Below are 18,877 nucleotides of genomic sequence, written 5' to 3'. Positions count from 1 at the left end.
GCAAACAGAACCCCTCACCACTTAGGTGGGCGCCTGAAGAATGAAGCCCTGATCATAATTGTTTTAACATCTTCAGCAGCAAACAAAGCCCTAAGTGTCACTCGGCATCCATCCTAGGAGCAGGGTCCTAGGGGGCGGGGGGACGGGGAGCAGCTGCCTGGACTTTGGGCCTTTTCACTGGAGCTCTGGTGTAAGGGGTCCCCACTGTTTATGAGCCTCGGCCTTTGTAACACCCCCTGAAATACGTTCTCCTAAAGATGTTCCCTGAGATATGACACCGCTCTGCATTGTTTCGCTGCATACCAGCGTGAATATCCCAGAGTAATCCACCCTTCTTTTAACGGCCGATGACAGCGCCAATGGCTGGGCAAAAATCAGTTGAAGGAAAGGGAAGTCTTGTCGGAAATGAGATTAATCTTGTAACGAGTGTTCAGCCCTGATAACCCATCTGGGCACACAACTGCTTCAACGGGAGAGCAATTAACCTTCACCCGACAAGCTCTGTCCAACCGTTATAAACATTAAAGAGACAGAATCCTTCCCCCCACCTCCTTGTAGACTAAACAACCAGATTTGAATTCCACGTAAATGGCCTCTTTCTGCAGATGTGCGGTGACGACAAAGTCCAGGGCGCAGGTGGGTCAGGACTGCGCTGACAACTCAGGTAACTTTGGGCTCAGTTTGCTCAAATTGAGGTTATTAGCGTGGAAAATCACTGGGGGCATTTTTCAATAAAATCACTAGCTTTAAGGGAGTTGGACGAACACACGTCTGCTAGGAGAAACACAATTTGAGTGTTTTTTTCCTTTTCTATTTCTTTTGTCCAACAGGAGGAATATTTGCACGGGGCTGGCCCCTCGCTTGCACTCAATTCCTCTCTTCCAACCAATGCGGGCATTTGCATGAGTGATGCAGCTTGTGGTCACCAAAGGGAGATTTTTTTTTTTTAATCTCTGAGAAGTTATTCGCTTTCATGGGGCGCAAACCTGTGATCTTGTCTTTATCAGCATATGCTGTAACTGATTGAGCTAACCAAGCTGGCCCACAAAAATTACGAAGTGGTTAGGAAATCTACCACCTACAATTGAAAATAATTTTTATGACACTGAAGAGAAATCTCTGACGTCATTTAACTCATCTCTCAGGCAATAGCTCTCTTTAGCATCAGTTTATACTGGGCCATTGGGTTGTTTGTATCCAGGATATTAACAATGAATAGATAAAGGAGAAGGCCCCTGAACCTTAGAACTGGTGACAAACCAATGTGGGTCATAATATACCCCACTTACGGCGTTTAAACAAGAAAAATATTTAAGTACATCTACCAAGTAATATGAAGGACAGATGTTCTATATAACTAACCTCTCTGCTACTGTGACTGTAACTCAGATTTTTAAAAATAATTAGAAAAGAATAAAAGGAAAAAAGAAGAAGTTTCATTTAGCATGTTCTAAGCAAATTTATCTCTCCAAGATTTTAACCCAGTCTTCACGATGACCAAAGACAGCTCTCAAAATAGTTCATCTTGTGCTTCCCTGGTGGCGCAGTGGTTGGGAGTCCGCCTGCCGATGCAGGGGACACGGGTTCGTGCCCCGGTCCGGGAAGATCCCACATGCCGCGGAGTGGCTGGGCCCGTGAGCCATGGCCGCTGAGCCTGCGCGTCCGGAGCCTGTGCTCCGCAAGGGGAGAGGCCACAGCAGTGAGAGGCCCGCATACCGCAAAAAAAAAAAAAAAAAAAAAAAAAAACAACAATAGTTCATCTTAACATTGCATCTTAGCTCTCCTTTGAACCTGGTTTCTCTTTTTCCAGTGGATAAGTCACGATGTACCAGGCTTCAGGGCTGTGTCTGCATGTACACAGCAAGGCTGAGTCTCCAGGGTAAACCTCACCCATGCTGGTCTCTGGACCCGCCTCTATTAACAGCATGAGAGAGTGACACGGTAGAGGGTATGCGTCATATCGGGAAGTGTTATGCAACCAGGACAAAATATCCCAGCCTCAGGGTCTTGCTTTCTGAGTTTGCATTCATTTGCTTCACACAGTGCCTCCTCCTGCCATGAGTGGGTAAAAACCTCCTTACCCTCCACAGCAGGAGCTGTGAGAGGAAAGCAAATGGACCAACTCTTGCATCACAGGGATTCAGACCATCTCTGTATTTGCAGCCAAGTTGACGCCAGCAAGGGATTTCACGGGGCCAATTCTCCCAGTCACCCGGCGAGCTTTTTGGTGACTTAGCCTGAGGCAAGGTGGAGATGGGCTACAGTCACTCCAGCTGGCCAACTTTTCATCCCCGAGTGAACATCGGGTGTACTTCAAGTAGACGAGGGCACACACAAACAACATGACTAAAGTCCCTGACTGGTTCTTGACTTAAGTTTGCATTTCTTTCCCCAGAAAATCTTGCAGAGCTTCAACATCAGTGACAAGATGAAGTTCAATTTTACTTACAGTCAGATTCATTTCATAAGCCATAAAAGCAGAATGTTTAGGGGCAGTTCATGTTTCTGGTTCCAAATCCTCTATGTATATAACCTCGGCAGATATACAGACCAAAGACAAAAAAGAAATCATAGTGCCTGACAGTCACACAGTTTATGATGCCATTTTATGCCTTAGAACAGTGCAGTTTCAACTCGAGGACATTATGAAAAAAGCCACAGGAATCATCTTTTTATAAGATGTAAACAGCACACTCAACCATTAGTCTAGACAGAGCAGACAGGAGGAGGGTGACTTGCTGCCTACGTCCTCACGTGACTCTGATGAGCTGGTGTGGGCTGCCCTAACCTTGTTACACTTCTTGACATTTACCAAGGAAAATGATGAGATCAGGGAAACCACAACATCAAACTCAGTATCTTGTGAAACTGAAACGGTTGCAGAGTACACACTTTGCCTGACAGTGATTTTTGTTTTGATCATCATACTGGATTGAACGATGGGATGGTTGACATCCATGTTGTGCAGTTGTATGTTTTTTTCAATGAAACTAACTGCATTACACTTTCCAATATGGTATTGACACCTGAGTGATTTCTACCTAAGCATGAATGTAAGAATCCCAGCATCAGCACTTCAGTCATTAGGCTTTACCAATGAGTAGAGCCTTGCTCTTCTAATGGGCAAGAAACGCACAGAAGAGAAGATCCACCTTGAAACCTACTTTGTCTCCTCCCTACCTGAAGAGCAGCCCCCAAGCCCACCTGGAACCTCAGAATGTGACCTTGTTTGGAAATAGGGTCTTTGCAGATGTAATTAAGGTAAGGATTGAGATGAGATTGGATTAGATTTAGTACAGACCCTAAATCCAAGGAGAGCATCCTTATAAGAGACCAAAAAGGACAGACAGAGACTCAGAGAGGAAGGTGATGTGAAGACAGAGGCAGAGATGGAAGTGATGATGCAGCTACAGCCCCAGGAAGGTAAGGATTATAGGAAAACACCTGGAGCTGGGAGAGAGGCATGGAGTGGATTCTCTTTCAGAACCTCCAGAACCATCCCTGTTGACACCTTGATTTTGGACTTCAGGCCTCCTAAACTCTGAGAGAATAAATTTCTGATGTTTTAAGCCCCCAGTTTGTGGTTATTTTCACAGGAGTCCTAGGATACTAATACACTACCTGGAGATGCTCTTTTTAACGGTTTACCATCTCAGGGCATTATATGGCCCACTAGTTGCCTTATAGAGTTAGTACAGTTTCCAAAAGTGCTTGAAGGTAACTCCCAGATTACAGCAACCAGATAGCCTGAATTTTTAAGAACAATACTAACTTCGCAAAGCTTTTCATGTAAACTCCTTTGTCTGACCATGCCCTGATTTTTCTGCTTAGGAAAATGTGTCTCTTGTACCCACTGGGGGAAAAATGTCTGGTTCACCTTGTAATGAATGTCACGATCAGGAGGGAAGGTGTTTTAACAAACATCTTTAAATCTCCCAACATTTGTTTGAAAAGACTGTTAGAAGTTTAAAAAAAAAAAACAGCCAATGGACATTAAAACCTAATTTTTTAGTATGTTTTTCCAGCTAACATATGTGGGCAAATTTTTCAAATTATGATTGCTTTATATATGTATATATATATATATATATATATATATATATATATATATATATGGAATCCAATTTTATCACCTGGCTTAGATAAGTTGGTTGTTAGTTGCTATTAAAGTTAATTTTTCTCATAAAGAAGATTATCTTGCAATTGAATACAAAGAACTTAGCTATTTATGAAAATGTTCTCCCATATATATATGTATATATATATATGAAGCAATCATTATTTGAAGTATATGAAGTATAGTGATTTATGATGTTGTGTTAGTTTCAGGTATACAGCAAAGTGATCAGTTATACATATATCTATTCTTTTTCAGATTCTTTTCCATTATAGGTTATTACAAGATATTAAATATAGTTCCCTATGCTGTACTGTAGGTCCTTGCTGTTTATTTTATATACAGTAACGTGTATTTGTTCATCCCAAACTCCCAATTTATCCCTCCCCACTGCTTCATGTATATTCTTTCCCTAACAAAATCCTAGTGCTCTTAGGAGTTCCTTTCAATTATCCTAAAGAAAATTAAGAATTTCCTGACCCAAAGGAAAATTGGGTTGAGAAACACTGGACTCCTCAATGGCCAGTCAAGTTTCTTCCAACATTTTGACTCCCAAATAAAAGTTGTTTCCTTCTCTTCGACTCCTTAAAAACTAGATCACAGTGTTTGTTAGGAGAGGGACAAAGTCAGACCTCTTCTAATGACATATACTGCCAAAGACATGGTTCCCTCAGGGAAAGATTTTGGTACCCATTTATTGTTGTGTTCATTCATTCAGCAAATATTTCTGAGTCAGCACTTTATGTGCTAGGCACTGAAGAAACAACAGTGAGACAAATATTTGAATTATTAGATTGAAAAATTATGAGATTGGAAATACATTTTAGAACTCTTACCAAGATAACCAAATTCTGTAGGTTTTATGAAAGATCACATTTTCCTTGGCTTATATATAATACTTTGACCATAAAGCTCATTAAGTTAATAATATGTTTGCTAAATTTGAAATTTCAGTAGGGAATCCAATTTTACTACCTGGCTTAGATAAGCTGGTTGTTAATTGCTATTAATCTTTCTCATAAAGCAGATTATCTTGCAAGTAAATACAAAAGAAGTTAGCTATTCATGAAAATGTTGTCCCACATCATATCCATTGCAGATGTTAACTATATAATAATTATAGTACTGGAGAGCTGCCTGATTCACCAATGAGCACGGAAACCCTCAGTGTGAACCAGTACACTGGATCTCAGCACGTGTTTAAGGGATCAAGTTACAGCTTCACTGACATTTCTAAGGAGTGACTGCAGTTAACAAAAGAAGAAACTCAAACGGTGCCCATCATAATCCATTAAACACAACTTTTCATGACTTTGTGCCCAGGAGGACTTTTTGCATAGTGGATTGTTAACAGCTGAACATTTAGATAAGCCAATGCAAACCTTGCAGAAACACTGGTAGGTGTTGCCCCTCAGTAAAAAGCAACATTGCTGCTTGGTTTTGCCTCATCCAAACAAGTGTCATGGCACAAAATGCAGGCTCTGAGAACTGTATTTCTGCTTTTAGTTTTCACATGGAAGCATCTCCAACCACGGGCCGGCACAGACACATGCGTTTACCGGGCACATGCTCACAAATGTGCAAAACCCCATTAGGTTCTGGGAAGCCCCACGATCATCAAACCTTCCCAAGCCCAGGCAGGTTCCGTAAGATAACACACACTTATGTCTAACATCTCGCATTCAAACTGGACACAGGGGCACGTGAGACGTTGGTCCCAAGACGTAGGAATAATTCTGTCTTCTGATCAAGAAGTACACCTTCTCCCCTAACCTCACGCGGGGCGACTTTACGATGCTTTGCATATAAGGAATCAGTCATTTGCTCACATTGAATTCAATGAATCAACTCTCGATGATGTTATCAACTCACTTATTAATGCACTCGTTCATGCATTTACTCTCCAGGCAGATATTCATGTACTCACTGAACAGACGTTAAAGGCCTGCTGCTTACCAGGCATGGTCAGCACAGATAAACGATTACAGGACCCCAGCCATAGAACTTAGGGCATAGAGGGCTGGACTTTAACAAGCCATGTTTTGAGAGTTTCTGTTGTTCAGTGAGGTTCCATAGATTCCTAATCATGAACATTGACTGGCAAAAGGGTAAATCAGTAGACGTCTGCTTGCCTCTAAAGAATGTGTCAGCCAAAGTAGTTGGTTCAAAATAGCACTTGAGGGGCTTCCCTGGTGGCGCAGTGGTTGAGAGTCCGCCTGCCGATGCAGGGGACACGGGTTTGTGCCCTGGTCTGGGAAGATCCCACACGCCGTGGAGCGGCTGGGCCCGTGAGCCATGGCCGCTGAGCCTGTGCGTCCGGAGCCTGTGCTCCGCAATGGGAGAGGCCACAGCAGTGAGAGGCCCGCGTACCGCAAAAAAAAAAAATAGCACTTGACCCCTTCCATGTTAGGACTTCTCCAGAGACCAGCTGTGGCTCCTCACTGAAGGAACATTCATTCATTCATTCATTCATTCATTGGCACAGGCTGGAGAAAAGGCAAGGAAAGAGACAGTGAGTATCCTGCAGCCCTCCATCTTGGTTTTCTTTTTGGATCCTCAAAACTATTGGATTTCTGGGCTCAAAAAAATGCAGCTGAGTTCAGCTGCTGAATGTTTGGTTAATATGTTGCTTGAACTCCTAAATGGACCCGCAGTGGTGACTCTGCTATATTTATTCTATTATCCTCAAATGAATGGTACGAGAAAGAAACCAATTACATAGAGGGAAACACTTTCATCTCTTTAGAAGAAGCTATAAATATCTAAAGGGTATTGGAGGAATCCATTCAAAAGATGAACAGTAGAAACAAACACACTCAAGAATTGATTACTTCAAACAAAGCAAATAAGATACAACAGTAAACTAAATAATAAGAATGAGACTAGGATGAGTAACCAAAAAGAGCCCAAATTAGTGAGTATTTTTTGCACACAAAAACACATTACTGTTCAAGCATGGACGTGTATTAAGCTGTTGGATCCTTGAACTGCCACCAACAAGCAAGCGTTATTATCACTACTGAGTCTATTTTACAGATGAGGAAACTGAGGCACAGAAAAGTGAAGTGCCCTGGCAACACTCGTTGGAACAAGGGTCAGCCCTAGGCAGTCTGGTGGTGCTCCAGAATAAGACACTGGGTCCTTAGGAAGGGATATGGGGCCTTCATCTCTAGAGGGGGTCATAAAAGTTCAGCCCTCATTCCTCTTTTCTTCACTATCCTGGAAGAAAAAGGGAATGAAAGAGGACTCCTGAAATGAGTTTAATTTCTCCAATTCTATTATGCTTTTTAAAGAATATATCTGTGTGTATGGAAAACAGACAAAAGAATTCAAAAAGAATCAAATCTTAGCAGACCCCTGATGGTGCAATATCAATTAATTTTTAACTTCCTTTGCTAAATTATTTTCTAAGCTCCTACAATAATTGTTTTGGAAATGGGGGAAAAGAACAAAGTTTTTATTATTATTTTGTTGTTTAAAAAATATCTTATCCTGTGGGTTTATTAAACCTGTATTCAGGTTGAAGAAAACAAAACAGAACAAAACAACCGCCATCCTCAGGTAGGCAGTGGTGATTTTCAGAGAGGATGCCCAAATGAGTCTACCAGCTATAAGGTCCTGCACCAGTGCCACACAACCGTGATTCCCGTGGCACCGGAACCAATACAGACTCAGGAGATCAGAGAAGGCATTTTGCAAAAAAGCAGAAGTGGAAGGAGGCAGCATCTGGAAGGAAACATGTAGGGAGATGCCTTGTGGAGTTTCACTAAAAGGTAACAAAACTGCACAAGGAAGGTGGGGGGGGCAAGTACAGAGGAAGAAAGATCTTCATTCAAACAGGAGGCTCCTGAGATGTTACCATTGTCTTCCAACAAGATGAGCAAAAGCATATAAACAAATGGGTCTCCAAAAGAAAACTATCACTTTGGCAGTTTCATGTCAATTCCACCAAACTACGTGCCTTGAGTGACTGTGTAAATAAAATCATTGGAGTATGTTCCTGTACTAGCACCTTCATGAGACAGTACTACATCTAACCATGTCTGGCAGCTTCTCAGGGTCAGATATAATCTCTGCCTCCCCCTGGACAGCCATCAACATCTACAGAATACACACTGGACAGAGAATCTCTATTGGACACTGTCCTCTTGTCCATTTCAAGGCAAAGCTCACAGGCGCTTTCTGATCATCAAAGAAGGCACTTTAGCATGAAGTGACCCGACAATTAAACAGGGCTCAGTGTTCTGATTATTTCAGGGACCCGTAGGAGACCAGGGTGGAGCTGTAGGTTTCCATGCTTAGAGTAAGTAAACATCACTCTTTGGAGTTTTGCCAGTGCTTGAGCTGAGTGGCTTTCAGGTGCTATTTATTTTGTTTAGTTTATTGTTCAGTGTTACTGTTTGTTGACTTGATATATTTTTCCCCCCACAAAGGGGCCAGTCGGTAAGGACATATCCTGTAAGTGGAAAATTGATGATTCCCTATTGTTCAGCGTTTGTGTGTGGTGGTTTTATTTGCTTTGGTTCAAAGGACCTAAACAATGCATTCGCTGGAATTTAACAACTGGTGTAAAATCAGCACAGAGAACAATCTGTGCGCTGAGATTTTTTGTACCCAAATCCAGTGATCTCTGCTTGACTAAAGAAAGCAAAATCTAAAATGACCTTTACATCTAAATAACCACAGAAAAGAAAACCACTGACTGAATCTCAAAGAGGCGTATTTTTCAACAAATACAAAAACAGACTCATGCATCATTCTCCATGATTCCAAGGAGGCTAAAGTGCCCATAGGGCACAAGTCTTACTCATGGACATGTCTCATCTAGTTACCCTCCTCTCTGTAAAATCCAACCAGCAGACAAGACCAAGGATGAGAACGAGGGTCTAAAGCCGTTACCTTAGAAACGTCATATTTTCACCTACTTCAAGACAGTGAATTCTGCCAGAAAATCTGTAGCAATAGCCTCATGCCCCTTGGAGGGGAGCGAACACATCACAAACTGTGCATTCGCAAAGGAAGCTTCCATCGGGAGCTCTTCCTGCATTGGTGCGTCTCTGGTCGGGTTGGCTATCTGTGTAGGAAGTGGACGCAGGAAGTATCTGTCTACAAACCCTTTATCCTCAAGGTAATTGCTACAGCAGCATTTTACTGTTTACTAAAGCAGTAAACATGTGATCTAAAAAAAGATGTTTTCCATCTCCAAAGAACAAGGCTTAAAAAAATGTACGTGCGCTTATTTCATAACCAGCTTCTTATCAAAACCGTTGGTAATATGCCTGTGCTTCCAAGAGTGAGTGAGTCAATGGGAACAGCTTTTGGGGTAGCACAGAAGCTTCTCTCTCAGGGATGCCCAAAAAACAAAGCCTGGTTTTCTTTACTGAGATGCTACTCTAGCAAAGTAAATTGTATTTCTCTTCTAAGCTTAACACAGGCTTAACAGTCAGGGTCTGTGGCTGAACAGGTAAAGTCAACAAGATTTTCCATGTTAACTCAAACTGGTAGAATGGATAGCCCATAAAATCACTTGTATTGGACCCTGGGCAACATTCATCCTTTTTATGTGGATATAAATATGCTTCTAGCCCTAAGAGTTCACACAAGAAGAAGTTAAAGATAGAACTCCAGATGAAAAGCTTGTGAGCCTTCACTGTCCCAGGTTTCCTGGGATGACAGGAGTGACTGGATATCTGTGAGAGGCAGTGTGGGGTGAATGGAAACGGGTCCGAGGAGAACCCTTGAGCACTGGAGATGTTCCGGGGGGGGGGGTCCTCTCCATCATTACTGTTGTGTCCTTTATGCTTTTAAAAGCTCGTTGGGTTGTTAACTATTGCAGAGAGGAAGAAAGAGGAGGGAAGGAGCATGAGAGTGAGAAGTACAGAGAGAAGCAGAGGGTAGCAAGGCCCTGAATTTCTTCTCCAGGGCCGGCCATGCAGAGGCTCAGGCAGACTCCTCAGCAAGCACCTCTTAGCACTGTCTTAGGTCACCTCCAATACACATAAAGCACTGTGAATAACTGAGAACTCACTGTTCTGTGAGAGTCTTTATTTCTTAATAAAGAGAAAAGAACATGTTAATCAGAGGAAAATTGGCTACTTGAAAAAAAAAAGAATCAATTCACAACCTGTTGTAGAAATTGGAAAAAAAAAAAAAAAAAAAAAACCTTCTATGGATTTCCTGATTTTAGTCCTAGAAGGAAAACTCATTTGACTTGAGTGAATAATAAAATTAACTAACAAGTATTAAGTACCTCTAATGTGCTCCATACAATTCCAACTCGGTTCATCTCCCCATAGCCCTGTTACGTAGAAACTGTGGTTACTGCTTTTTACAGACGGAAATACCCAGAGATGGTGAGGTGAGGGACCTGTCCAGGGTGAGATGTCAGGAAGACCATTTCTATTTTCCCGAGAAGAAACTAAGGCCTGGAGAGGTGCCTTCACCTGCCGAGGCCCTACAGCATCAACTGCAGCCCCAGCCTCTCTCAGGCCGGCCTCTTTCCACTCCCCCTCCCTAGCCTCCACATCTATGCCTCCCTTTCCTTGTGAACAAGATAAGACCAATCCTTTCCCCCACAGAGGCTATTTTAAGGATGCCGTGAAAAAACAGAGTCTTCAGGGCCTCCCTGGGCATAAGATAAACACGGCTGGGCTCGCTCTATTTCACCTTCATGCTTCTGATGCTTTTGGGAACATCAGGTAACACCCACGTACAACACAGATCCAAAGGGGACTTCGCAATATAAAACCACATTTAACTCGGAGCAACATCTTAGGAAATCTACCTCAAATTGAGACACAAACTAATCGTGTTGACAAATTCTCAAGTGTTGTTTCAACAGTTTCCTCTTCCTCAAAGGTGAGCATCACATGCCAATAGCTAACTTTAAAAAATAAAAGTCAACAAGACCCAATGGGATCCAAAGGGAACAAGATGGTAAAGTCCCTATTGGCTGATGATTTCAATTATTGGACTTGGGGGCATGTGGATGGGGGCGATGGTGGGGGGAGATTTTCTCTTCAGTGGTGACTCTGTTTCAGTACTTGCTGAATTAAAAAACCCCATCAGTTTGCTCTACTATAATTTTAAAATGGAAAGACAGATGTTAAATCATCAAGGTAGAGTGATTTAAAGGCCACTGTGTTAGATTCAGGAGTGCAAGTTCTTTGCCTATGTTAGAAATGTTCTTTATTTTATGCTCCAGAAATTGACGTGCATTGTCTTGAACAAAAGCATTTGAAGTAACAGCCCTGATGTTAATGTTATGATTGGATTATGATGTGGCTTTAAAAATAAATAATTTTGCTTGGCCTTGGCATTTCTTTTCTAAATGTCTCGGCACTTATCTGTGCCTAACAGCAGATGACCGTTCTTCCCAGAGCCTAATTCCATGAACACCCCTGCGGAAAGACTTGGTAAGGCCTGATGGAAAACTCAGAGACGTGGGCAAGGAAGTTGATACTTGGGGTGAGGAAACTGAAATCAGCAGCTGATCTGGAATCTGCAACCACGGGTCCCTTCGATATTGCCAAATATGGAAAGAATTCTTGGCACCAAGCAAATGGAGAATGGGGTGCTAGAGTTTTAGCTGTTCAGTTTTCTAGTGCTTTATCTTAATTAGCCAGTGAGAGCATAATAATTGTTGGCTGTGGGGTTTTTCACACAAGAATGGTAACATAAGTTAGCCAATTATACTAATTTTCATTATTTAATGTGTCCCTATATCATTTAATACACCATTTTTTTTTCCTGCACAGTAATTTATTATTTGGAGCTAAGGCAAATAGCAGGAAAAAAAAGATCAGATGATGATAAATTGAGGGGAAACAGATATGTGTGCCTTGAGCAAGTTTCCTAGCCTCTCTAATCCTCTATGCTTATCTGGACAAAAAGCACCAGGATGCAGGCTGTGGTGAGCATCTCATGAGATAACGTGAGCATCCAGCACAGAGTCTGGCCTGGAATAAGCCATTACAAGGATGATATTAATTTGGATTATGAATTCAAGCTACAAGATCTACCTTTTAAAAACGTTTTTCTCTATGATCTTTTCAACAGCAATTTAATTCTATGTAGTTCATTTGTATTTAAACTAGGAGAGATATCTCTAAAGAAATACATCTATTTAAAATCTGCAGTAATGATTGCAGATTTTATTAATATCTTAACTTTCTCCTGATGACCTTAAAGGATTTTAATCAAAATTTATTTTTCAACAACTATTTATTGAACCCCTATGCTTTGCCAGGCTCTGTCAGGGACACAAAAGAGATGGACAGACTATCACAAAAAAACAGGTTCTATTGTTTACATAGGCAGACAAAAAGTAGAGTCACACAAACACAAGCAAAGCTGGGAGCATGGGTCGCCAAGAGAGAAAACAGAGCAGGAGAGAGTGGACAAAATGAGGCATGTTCTTAAACTTTATAAAACGTGCCTCAGCCAAGTTCAATAGGGGGAATATGTGGGAAATAAGTGCTCAAACAGGGAATGAAAACGTGAATAAGAAAAAGATCCAGAGGTCACAGTGGCCACTAGTTGAAATAGGTTCACAGCAAAAAAAAAAAAAAGTGGAATGAAACACTATAATTACGGAAATACAAATAAAAATGAGATTCCATTTTTGCCTGTCACAATGGCAAAGATTCAAAGAGTGAAATATTCAGAGTTGTTATGAGTGCAGTGGAACTGGCCTTATCTATGGCTACAAGTGGGAACTGGTACAACCCTTCTAGAGAGTAAAGTGGTCATTTTTTTTTAAAACTGACAAATGCTTAAATTTAGCAGAGACTTTAAAAATATGTACACCCATTGGTCCAATGATTCCTCTTCTAAGCACCAACACTAATAAAATATATTTTTTAAAAATTACATAAAGGGTACATTGCAATGTAATTGGTGAAAAACTGAAAGCAATATTATTTCCTACAATAGGATACTGGTTATATAAATCATAATACTTATTTTAAATGGAATATAATTAAGCATAAAAATTCTGCTTATTAAAAAATTGTAGTGACATGGGGAAATGTTTGTAAAACAGTGTTAACTGAGGTGAGCAGGACAGTCAGGGAGACAGAAGAACAGACAGAAACACACAGTAGGAAGACACACACCAAACACTGGTAATTTTCTCTGACTGGTTGGGACTGGGAACAATTTATATTGACTCTGTAATGATTTCTTTTTTCATTTTCTCTACAGTGAGAATGTTTTATTACTGTAATTTGTACAAAATAACAAGATGCGTTTTTCAAAATTAATGAGAATACAGGACAGTGGAGGATTCCAGTAACCCTGTTCCTGCCCTAATCAGAAGCAAGAGGCACTGCAGGCCTCCGCCCTCCTTCAGCAACGAAGCAAACAGCCTCCGTCCTCAGAACAGGACTAAACCAACCCTCTGATCACCCATGCCTTGAGAGACCCCCTGGACACTCCGCCTGCCCAGGTGTTTAGTCCCTGCCCTGCTATACCCTTCTCCAGGGACCCCTACGAGCTCCTTGCCCTTCAGCTCTCCAGGCTCCCGCGTGCCCTGCCCTGGCTGGGAGGCCACAGTAGTGACCTGTTATTCTCCCTGTCTCTTCAAAAGCGTTAGCACAGAGTCTGTGCGCCTCTGGGCTTCACAGTTGAAGCCGGGTAATGGAACACAGAGAGAGAATTCAGAGCAGGGCCAGAAAGACAGTGCAATTTACTAGCAAAGGTCAGATGGACTTGGATTGTCCGATGGCATCTGCCATTTATTGAGCACCTACTAAAGGCTCTCCCACCCTGGACTCGCATCAGGATGGTCATTATAATCCCACCTATAGGTGAGGAAACGGAGCTCAGACAGGTTAGGGCCCTTGCCCAGGGTCACGTGACTAGGAAGGGTTCAAATGCAGGTGTGTCCGTGGCCACATAGCATAAGTAAAGAAATCTCAGAGGTGACGGTGGGGACAAAGTCCCCTGAGGAGAGAAGAGCCGTCCTCCATCCTGTGGGGACAAAAGGAGGGGATGGGTCCCCTGCTGCATTTGAGGCGTTCCCTAAGCCCTAGGAAAAAGTCCCGCTTGAGCAGATGTGCCACCACCATTGGAAAGGCCTGGAGACTGTCTCTGTCAAACCCCCTTCTCGCAAGATTTTACACTGCAGAGAAACTCTCTGGTCCTGGCTTTCCGACGGCCTCCTGTATTGTGATTCTCTTCTGCGTCAGCTGTTAAGTCTGCTAGGGTATTGGGATGCCAAAGCAGAATGTTCTGCTTTGGGTCTCCCCTCCCACAGAGGGAACCTTATTCTGAAATTCTAAACACAGAAGTAATATTTTCCTGAAAGCATCAGGAACGATTGTTTCATTTATTTATTTTATTTCTACGTATGGTTTTTCAAGAGACATCGACAAGCATATGTATGTGTCGGGGTGGAGGAGAAATTTAAGCAAAGATCTGTTTTGTAAAAAAATATATATATATTTAATGAAATAATCACTTTAAAGAAAATATAGACAGTTAAAAAGCAGTTCAGACTTCCAGAACATTCTCTGAGAGTATTGCAGTCCTCCATAAGTATATTTCATGGGAAGAATGATCCACAAATTCTATCCTTTCCAATTCTCCTTTTCCATGGCCACTGAGGCAGCGTGCCCAGCCTCAGAGAGAGCTGTAGGGGGAAGAGTGCTGTGTCCCATCCAGAGGGGGCAAACTGTGTCCAGAGCCACCCACGGATGCAAGCAGCAAGTCATTTTAAGATAACGGCCCATAATTCCACCTTTAGGCCAGTGTTCTAGAAACATGACATTCATATAGTGGTGCAACAGTACTTTCCGTTTTCTATTCCTTCCACTGTCACAGAGTCCTCTAAAGTAACAAGGGATGAAACAACTCAAATTCCACTTGAGCCAATGAGTTGTTGAAACTTCATATGCCCTAGAGCTATTAAACTCATTCATCCCTTAAAATCCTATATATGAAGGAGATGAACTTCCTTCATATAAACCTGAGCTTTTAATTTTAAACAAGTTTGCTTCACACATGATAGCAAATATTCAGCACGAGCCTGCTATGTGCAAGCCATGAAATACGTAAAAGATGCTTCATGTTTTTAAATTAACGTTTTTTCTTTTTTTTTACTGAAGTATAGTTGATGTACGATATTATATAAGTTACAGGTGTACAATATAGTGATTCCCAATTTTTAAAGGTTCTAGTCCATTTCTAGTTATTATAAAATATTGGCTATAATCCCTGTGTTGCACAATATATACTTGCAGCTTATTTTATATATGATGGCTTGTCCTCTTCATCCCCCACCCCTGCGTTACCCCTCCTCCCTTCCCCCTCCCCCCGTGTAACCACAAGTTTATTCTCCACGTCTCTGAGTCTGCTTCTTTTTCTTATTTGTTGTATTTTTTAGATTCCACCTATACGTTATATCATGGTGATCATCAAAACCCTCCAACCTCTGTCAAATCAAAGAAAGGAACTTCTTCAAACAGCTCATTGAAACCGTAATCCTGTTCTCCCTCAGCAAGCCCTGTTAGTAACTTTCCATCCCCTGTCTGATTCTAAGATGCTCTCCACTCAGGCTGCTGTTTGCAGCTTGCTCTCTCCTGGTCTTCCAGGGCCAGATCTGTGATAAAGGAAAATGCCCACAATCCCATCTTAAAGACTAAGGACCTTTAAATTCTAGGATCAGGGGCTGTAACCTGGGCTTCACGGACCACCCAAGGAGTCCAAGGACAGAACTGGATTTCAATAGTATTAGCTTCCGTTGTCACTCTATGTATTGCCTTTCCTGCATTTCCAAAGCATTAATCTGAGAAGGGACTGCAGGCTTCATTAGACTTCCCGAGTGGCCCAAGGCATAACAAAGGATCAGGGAAGGCTTTGGGAGATTGGATATAAAAATCCTAACCGAAGCAAAATCAATTCCAAGGCTAACAGCTGGCTGCTTGGAGTCTGTAAGCGAAGGCAGCACTGTTTTGTGCAGAAGGAAGGGAGGGGGTGTAAAGCACCCCCCCCCCAAGTATCATCAGGTGGCCCCAGAAGCAGTGGAAGCACCAAAACTGATTCGTGAATTACATATGGGAACATCACTTTTGATGCTCACATTTTTATTAGAACTCTTAATCTGATCTTAAAATCCACGGCCCTTTAAGGGTAAACCAACCGACATACTCACATAAACTCATAAAATTCCTTTACTTCTTCCCATGGAAACACTCTGTTACCATTTCCAAAATACCAAGGGAAAATGATGGTGAGAATCATAAAGACAGGATAAAAACACAGAGCTTTTCATAGTGCCTCGTAGGGTCTTATAGATATTCATGCCAAAAAAAAAAAATCCACTGAGATGCAGAGACCAACTTAACAGATTCTGTGCATCTGATGCTTGATGGACTAATTGATTTATTTACTGAGACAACAAAAACAGTGTGCGTTTGAGACTGGAAATTGCCCGTATGACAGACTGTTTCCTAATTCCAACAGACAGCCGTAATTTTCCCTATGCTAATTTGAGCTTTGCACTAACATAATTAAAACGGCAGTCAACAGACTCAGGCCTCCTTTTTTCCACTCTATAAACAAGTCTGTAAAGTCATCTCATTACTTTACCCAGGAAGCCTAGCAGAACATTTCTTAAAGGAAGTTACCTATAAAGAGGGGCTATTTTATTTTAACAGAGGATTAAAAAGAGTCCACTTGAAGTCATTTTGAAAGTTCACTTAAGCTATATATGATATACAGATAATGCAGTGTAATCAGATGTTCAAGTAAGCATAGTATCCTGGGTAAGTGGAAACTGTTTCCCAAAATTCATCCTGAAAAACTCAAAACGTTCAAGCTTCAAAAATATCTTCATCTTTTCAGAAACGTATACTTTAAATAACAGTATGACACATTTGTATTCTATGCAAAACATACCCCACACCCTAAAGGATTGTCTGTTATTTCAGTGTCCTTTAATACACTGATTTTTTTTAAACATACACACACACACACACACACATGCGCACACACACACACACACAATTGAACCCAAGCTATTCAAAACTTACAAAGAACATTAGATTCAACTGCTATGAAATATGGACACAAGCAAGGGTAAAAATAAGAATTAAGAGGGCAGCATTTGGGGTTATAAAATCAAATAATTTCTACTCATATAGCTCAAAGCAGAGTACATCAAACCCTCAATTTTAAAATTCCTTTCTACACAGTTATACTTCAGCAGACTTCAATCCTTGAAGCCAAAGAAAGAAAAATCTCTGTAAGATTAAAATCTTTGATACATGATTTTTTATATGTATTATTGAACATACCTTGAAAACCAAAACCTCTCTTGAGAAATAGAAACTGAATAGAACTTCTGAAACACAGTTTATGCAACGGGTATTAATTAAATCCTCTCACACAAACATTTCAAATTCCAAATCACAGAGGCTTTTAAAAATTGTCCTGGCCTAATTCTGGGGAAACTTCCATATTCATGAGCTTTTCAGATCAACTAAAACCCTTGATGAGAACACAACCAAATGCTTCTCACCTACCTGCAGCCAAACTAAAGACATGCAACCAATAAAACTTGCTTTTTCCTCCTTTCAGTATCTGTTTTTGCTCCTGACTTCTTCTCATTTCTAGAAATGTCACCAAGGCGTGCTGGCCTTGAAAATATTGTAACAGACCACTTCATGGGCTCTATGCCGCCAACTTGCACTAACCATCAAACTGGCTTCAGTCCCAGGAATCAGGCTACATTCACGTTTCTACCTCTGTGCATTCACCTCCACCTTAATCTCTCTCTATTTGCAAGAAAAACAAAACATCAGACCACACACCCCAGAGCAAAGAGAAGCAACCCGCAATTCCCACAAAGCAACCATCACGGAGAAGAAAGTCTACTCACAGTGCACCGAGGAGTAGGTACTTTATTAAAGATAAATACATAACCGAACAAACCGAATTACCACCATTTGAATTATGAGAACGCTCTGTTCTCAGCCTGAAGGTTCCAAAAAATCAAGTCAACATTGGCATGTCCCGTGACTGACAGCCACTTGCCAGGCATCTCTTCATTTCCACAGGGACCGGCTGGCACCCCTGATGGTAAGGAGGCCTTCAAGAACATCCAAAATTTCAACATTTCCAAGCCCATCTTTTTTCTCCGACCCTGCCCTCCAAACTCTCCAAGTCCATGGCTTTCCAGCGGATACACATCCAGGCACCGCTAGAGATAGTTAAAGAATATGAAAATTCGGACGCGCTCTGCAAAGCTTTTGCAAAAAGTCATCCACAGCCCTCAACCGTGAATTTAGAAACCCCAATTTTTTTCTGAGTTTGAAGTTTTTAAGCCTTGCGGATGGTTGGAGTAGGAAAAAGGAAATTTACTAGGCAGTGCAAAGGAAATCTTGTTGTCCTCTATTGTGGCAGCGGGGGTGTTGCCCAATGCTAACTTATCTGCGTTGATAAAGGAAACCAAAGAAAAGAGTAACAAGCACAAGATTTGGTCAAATGAAAAGGAACCCTCTCCTTACCTTAATAGTGCTGGCCATAATGCAATCAAGTTTATTGATCGTTAATAAATGTTAATAATAATTATTGCTTCTCTCTGACCAGAAAGTAGTTTTGATGAGGTTGTTTAGAGCGGATGAGATTGTGCTAAGTCTGGGAAATGAAGTCAGTCAATGGCAGGAAGAGGTTTCTATTGGTCCTGGCCGCCCAGCCCGAAGAAACAGGATATTTGGGAGAGGAGAGATAAGAGACCCTGAAAACAATGTTGTTTTT

The 18,877-nt window shown here is 41.5% G+C and overlaps 1 protein-coding gene across 8 annotated transcripts in view; it reads right to left on the bottom strand.

The window, feature by feature from the left end:
- ERG (ETS transcription factor ERG) overlaps nt 1–18,877 on the bottom strand; it is a 281,996-nt gene that overhangs the window by 93,157 nt on the left and 169,962 nt on the right. The window contains exon 1 of one of the 8 annotated variants that reach the window (XM_081234465.1): nt 18,628–18,749. The exons of 6 other annotated variants lie outside the window; for them this stretch is intronic. In XM_081234465.1, the coding sequence (XP_081090591.1) occupies nt 18,628–18,645 (18 nt within the window). In that variant the 5' untranslated portion in view covers nt 18,646–18,749. Of the gene's footprint in view, nt 1–17,999; nt 18,459–18,627; nt 18,750–18,877 lie in introns of those variants that run through there. One more of the 8 variants, XM_081234467.1, reaches the window with a different exon arrangement.

This window comes from Mesoplodon bidens (genome assembly GCF_964165515.1).
Source record: "Mesoplodon bidens genome assembly, chromosome: 5".
NCBI lineage: Eukaryota > Metazoa > Chordata > Mammalia > Artiodactyla > Ziphiidae > Mesoplodon > Mesoplodon bidens.
The sequence above is the reverse complement of the archived record's forward strand: the minus strand, read 5'-3'. Positions and strand labels throughout refer to the sequence as shown.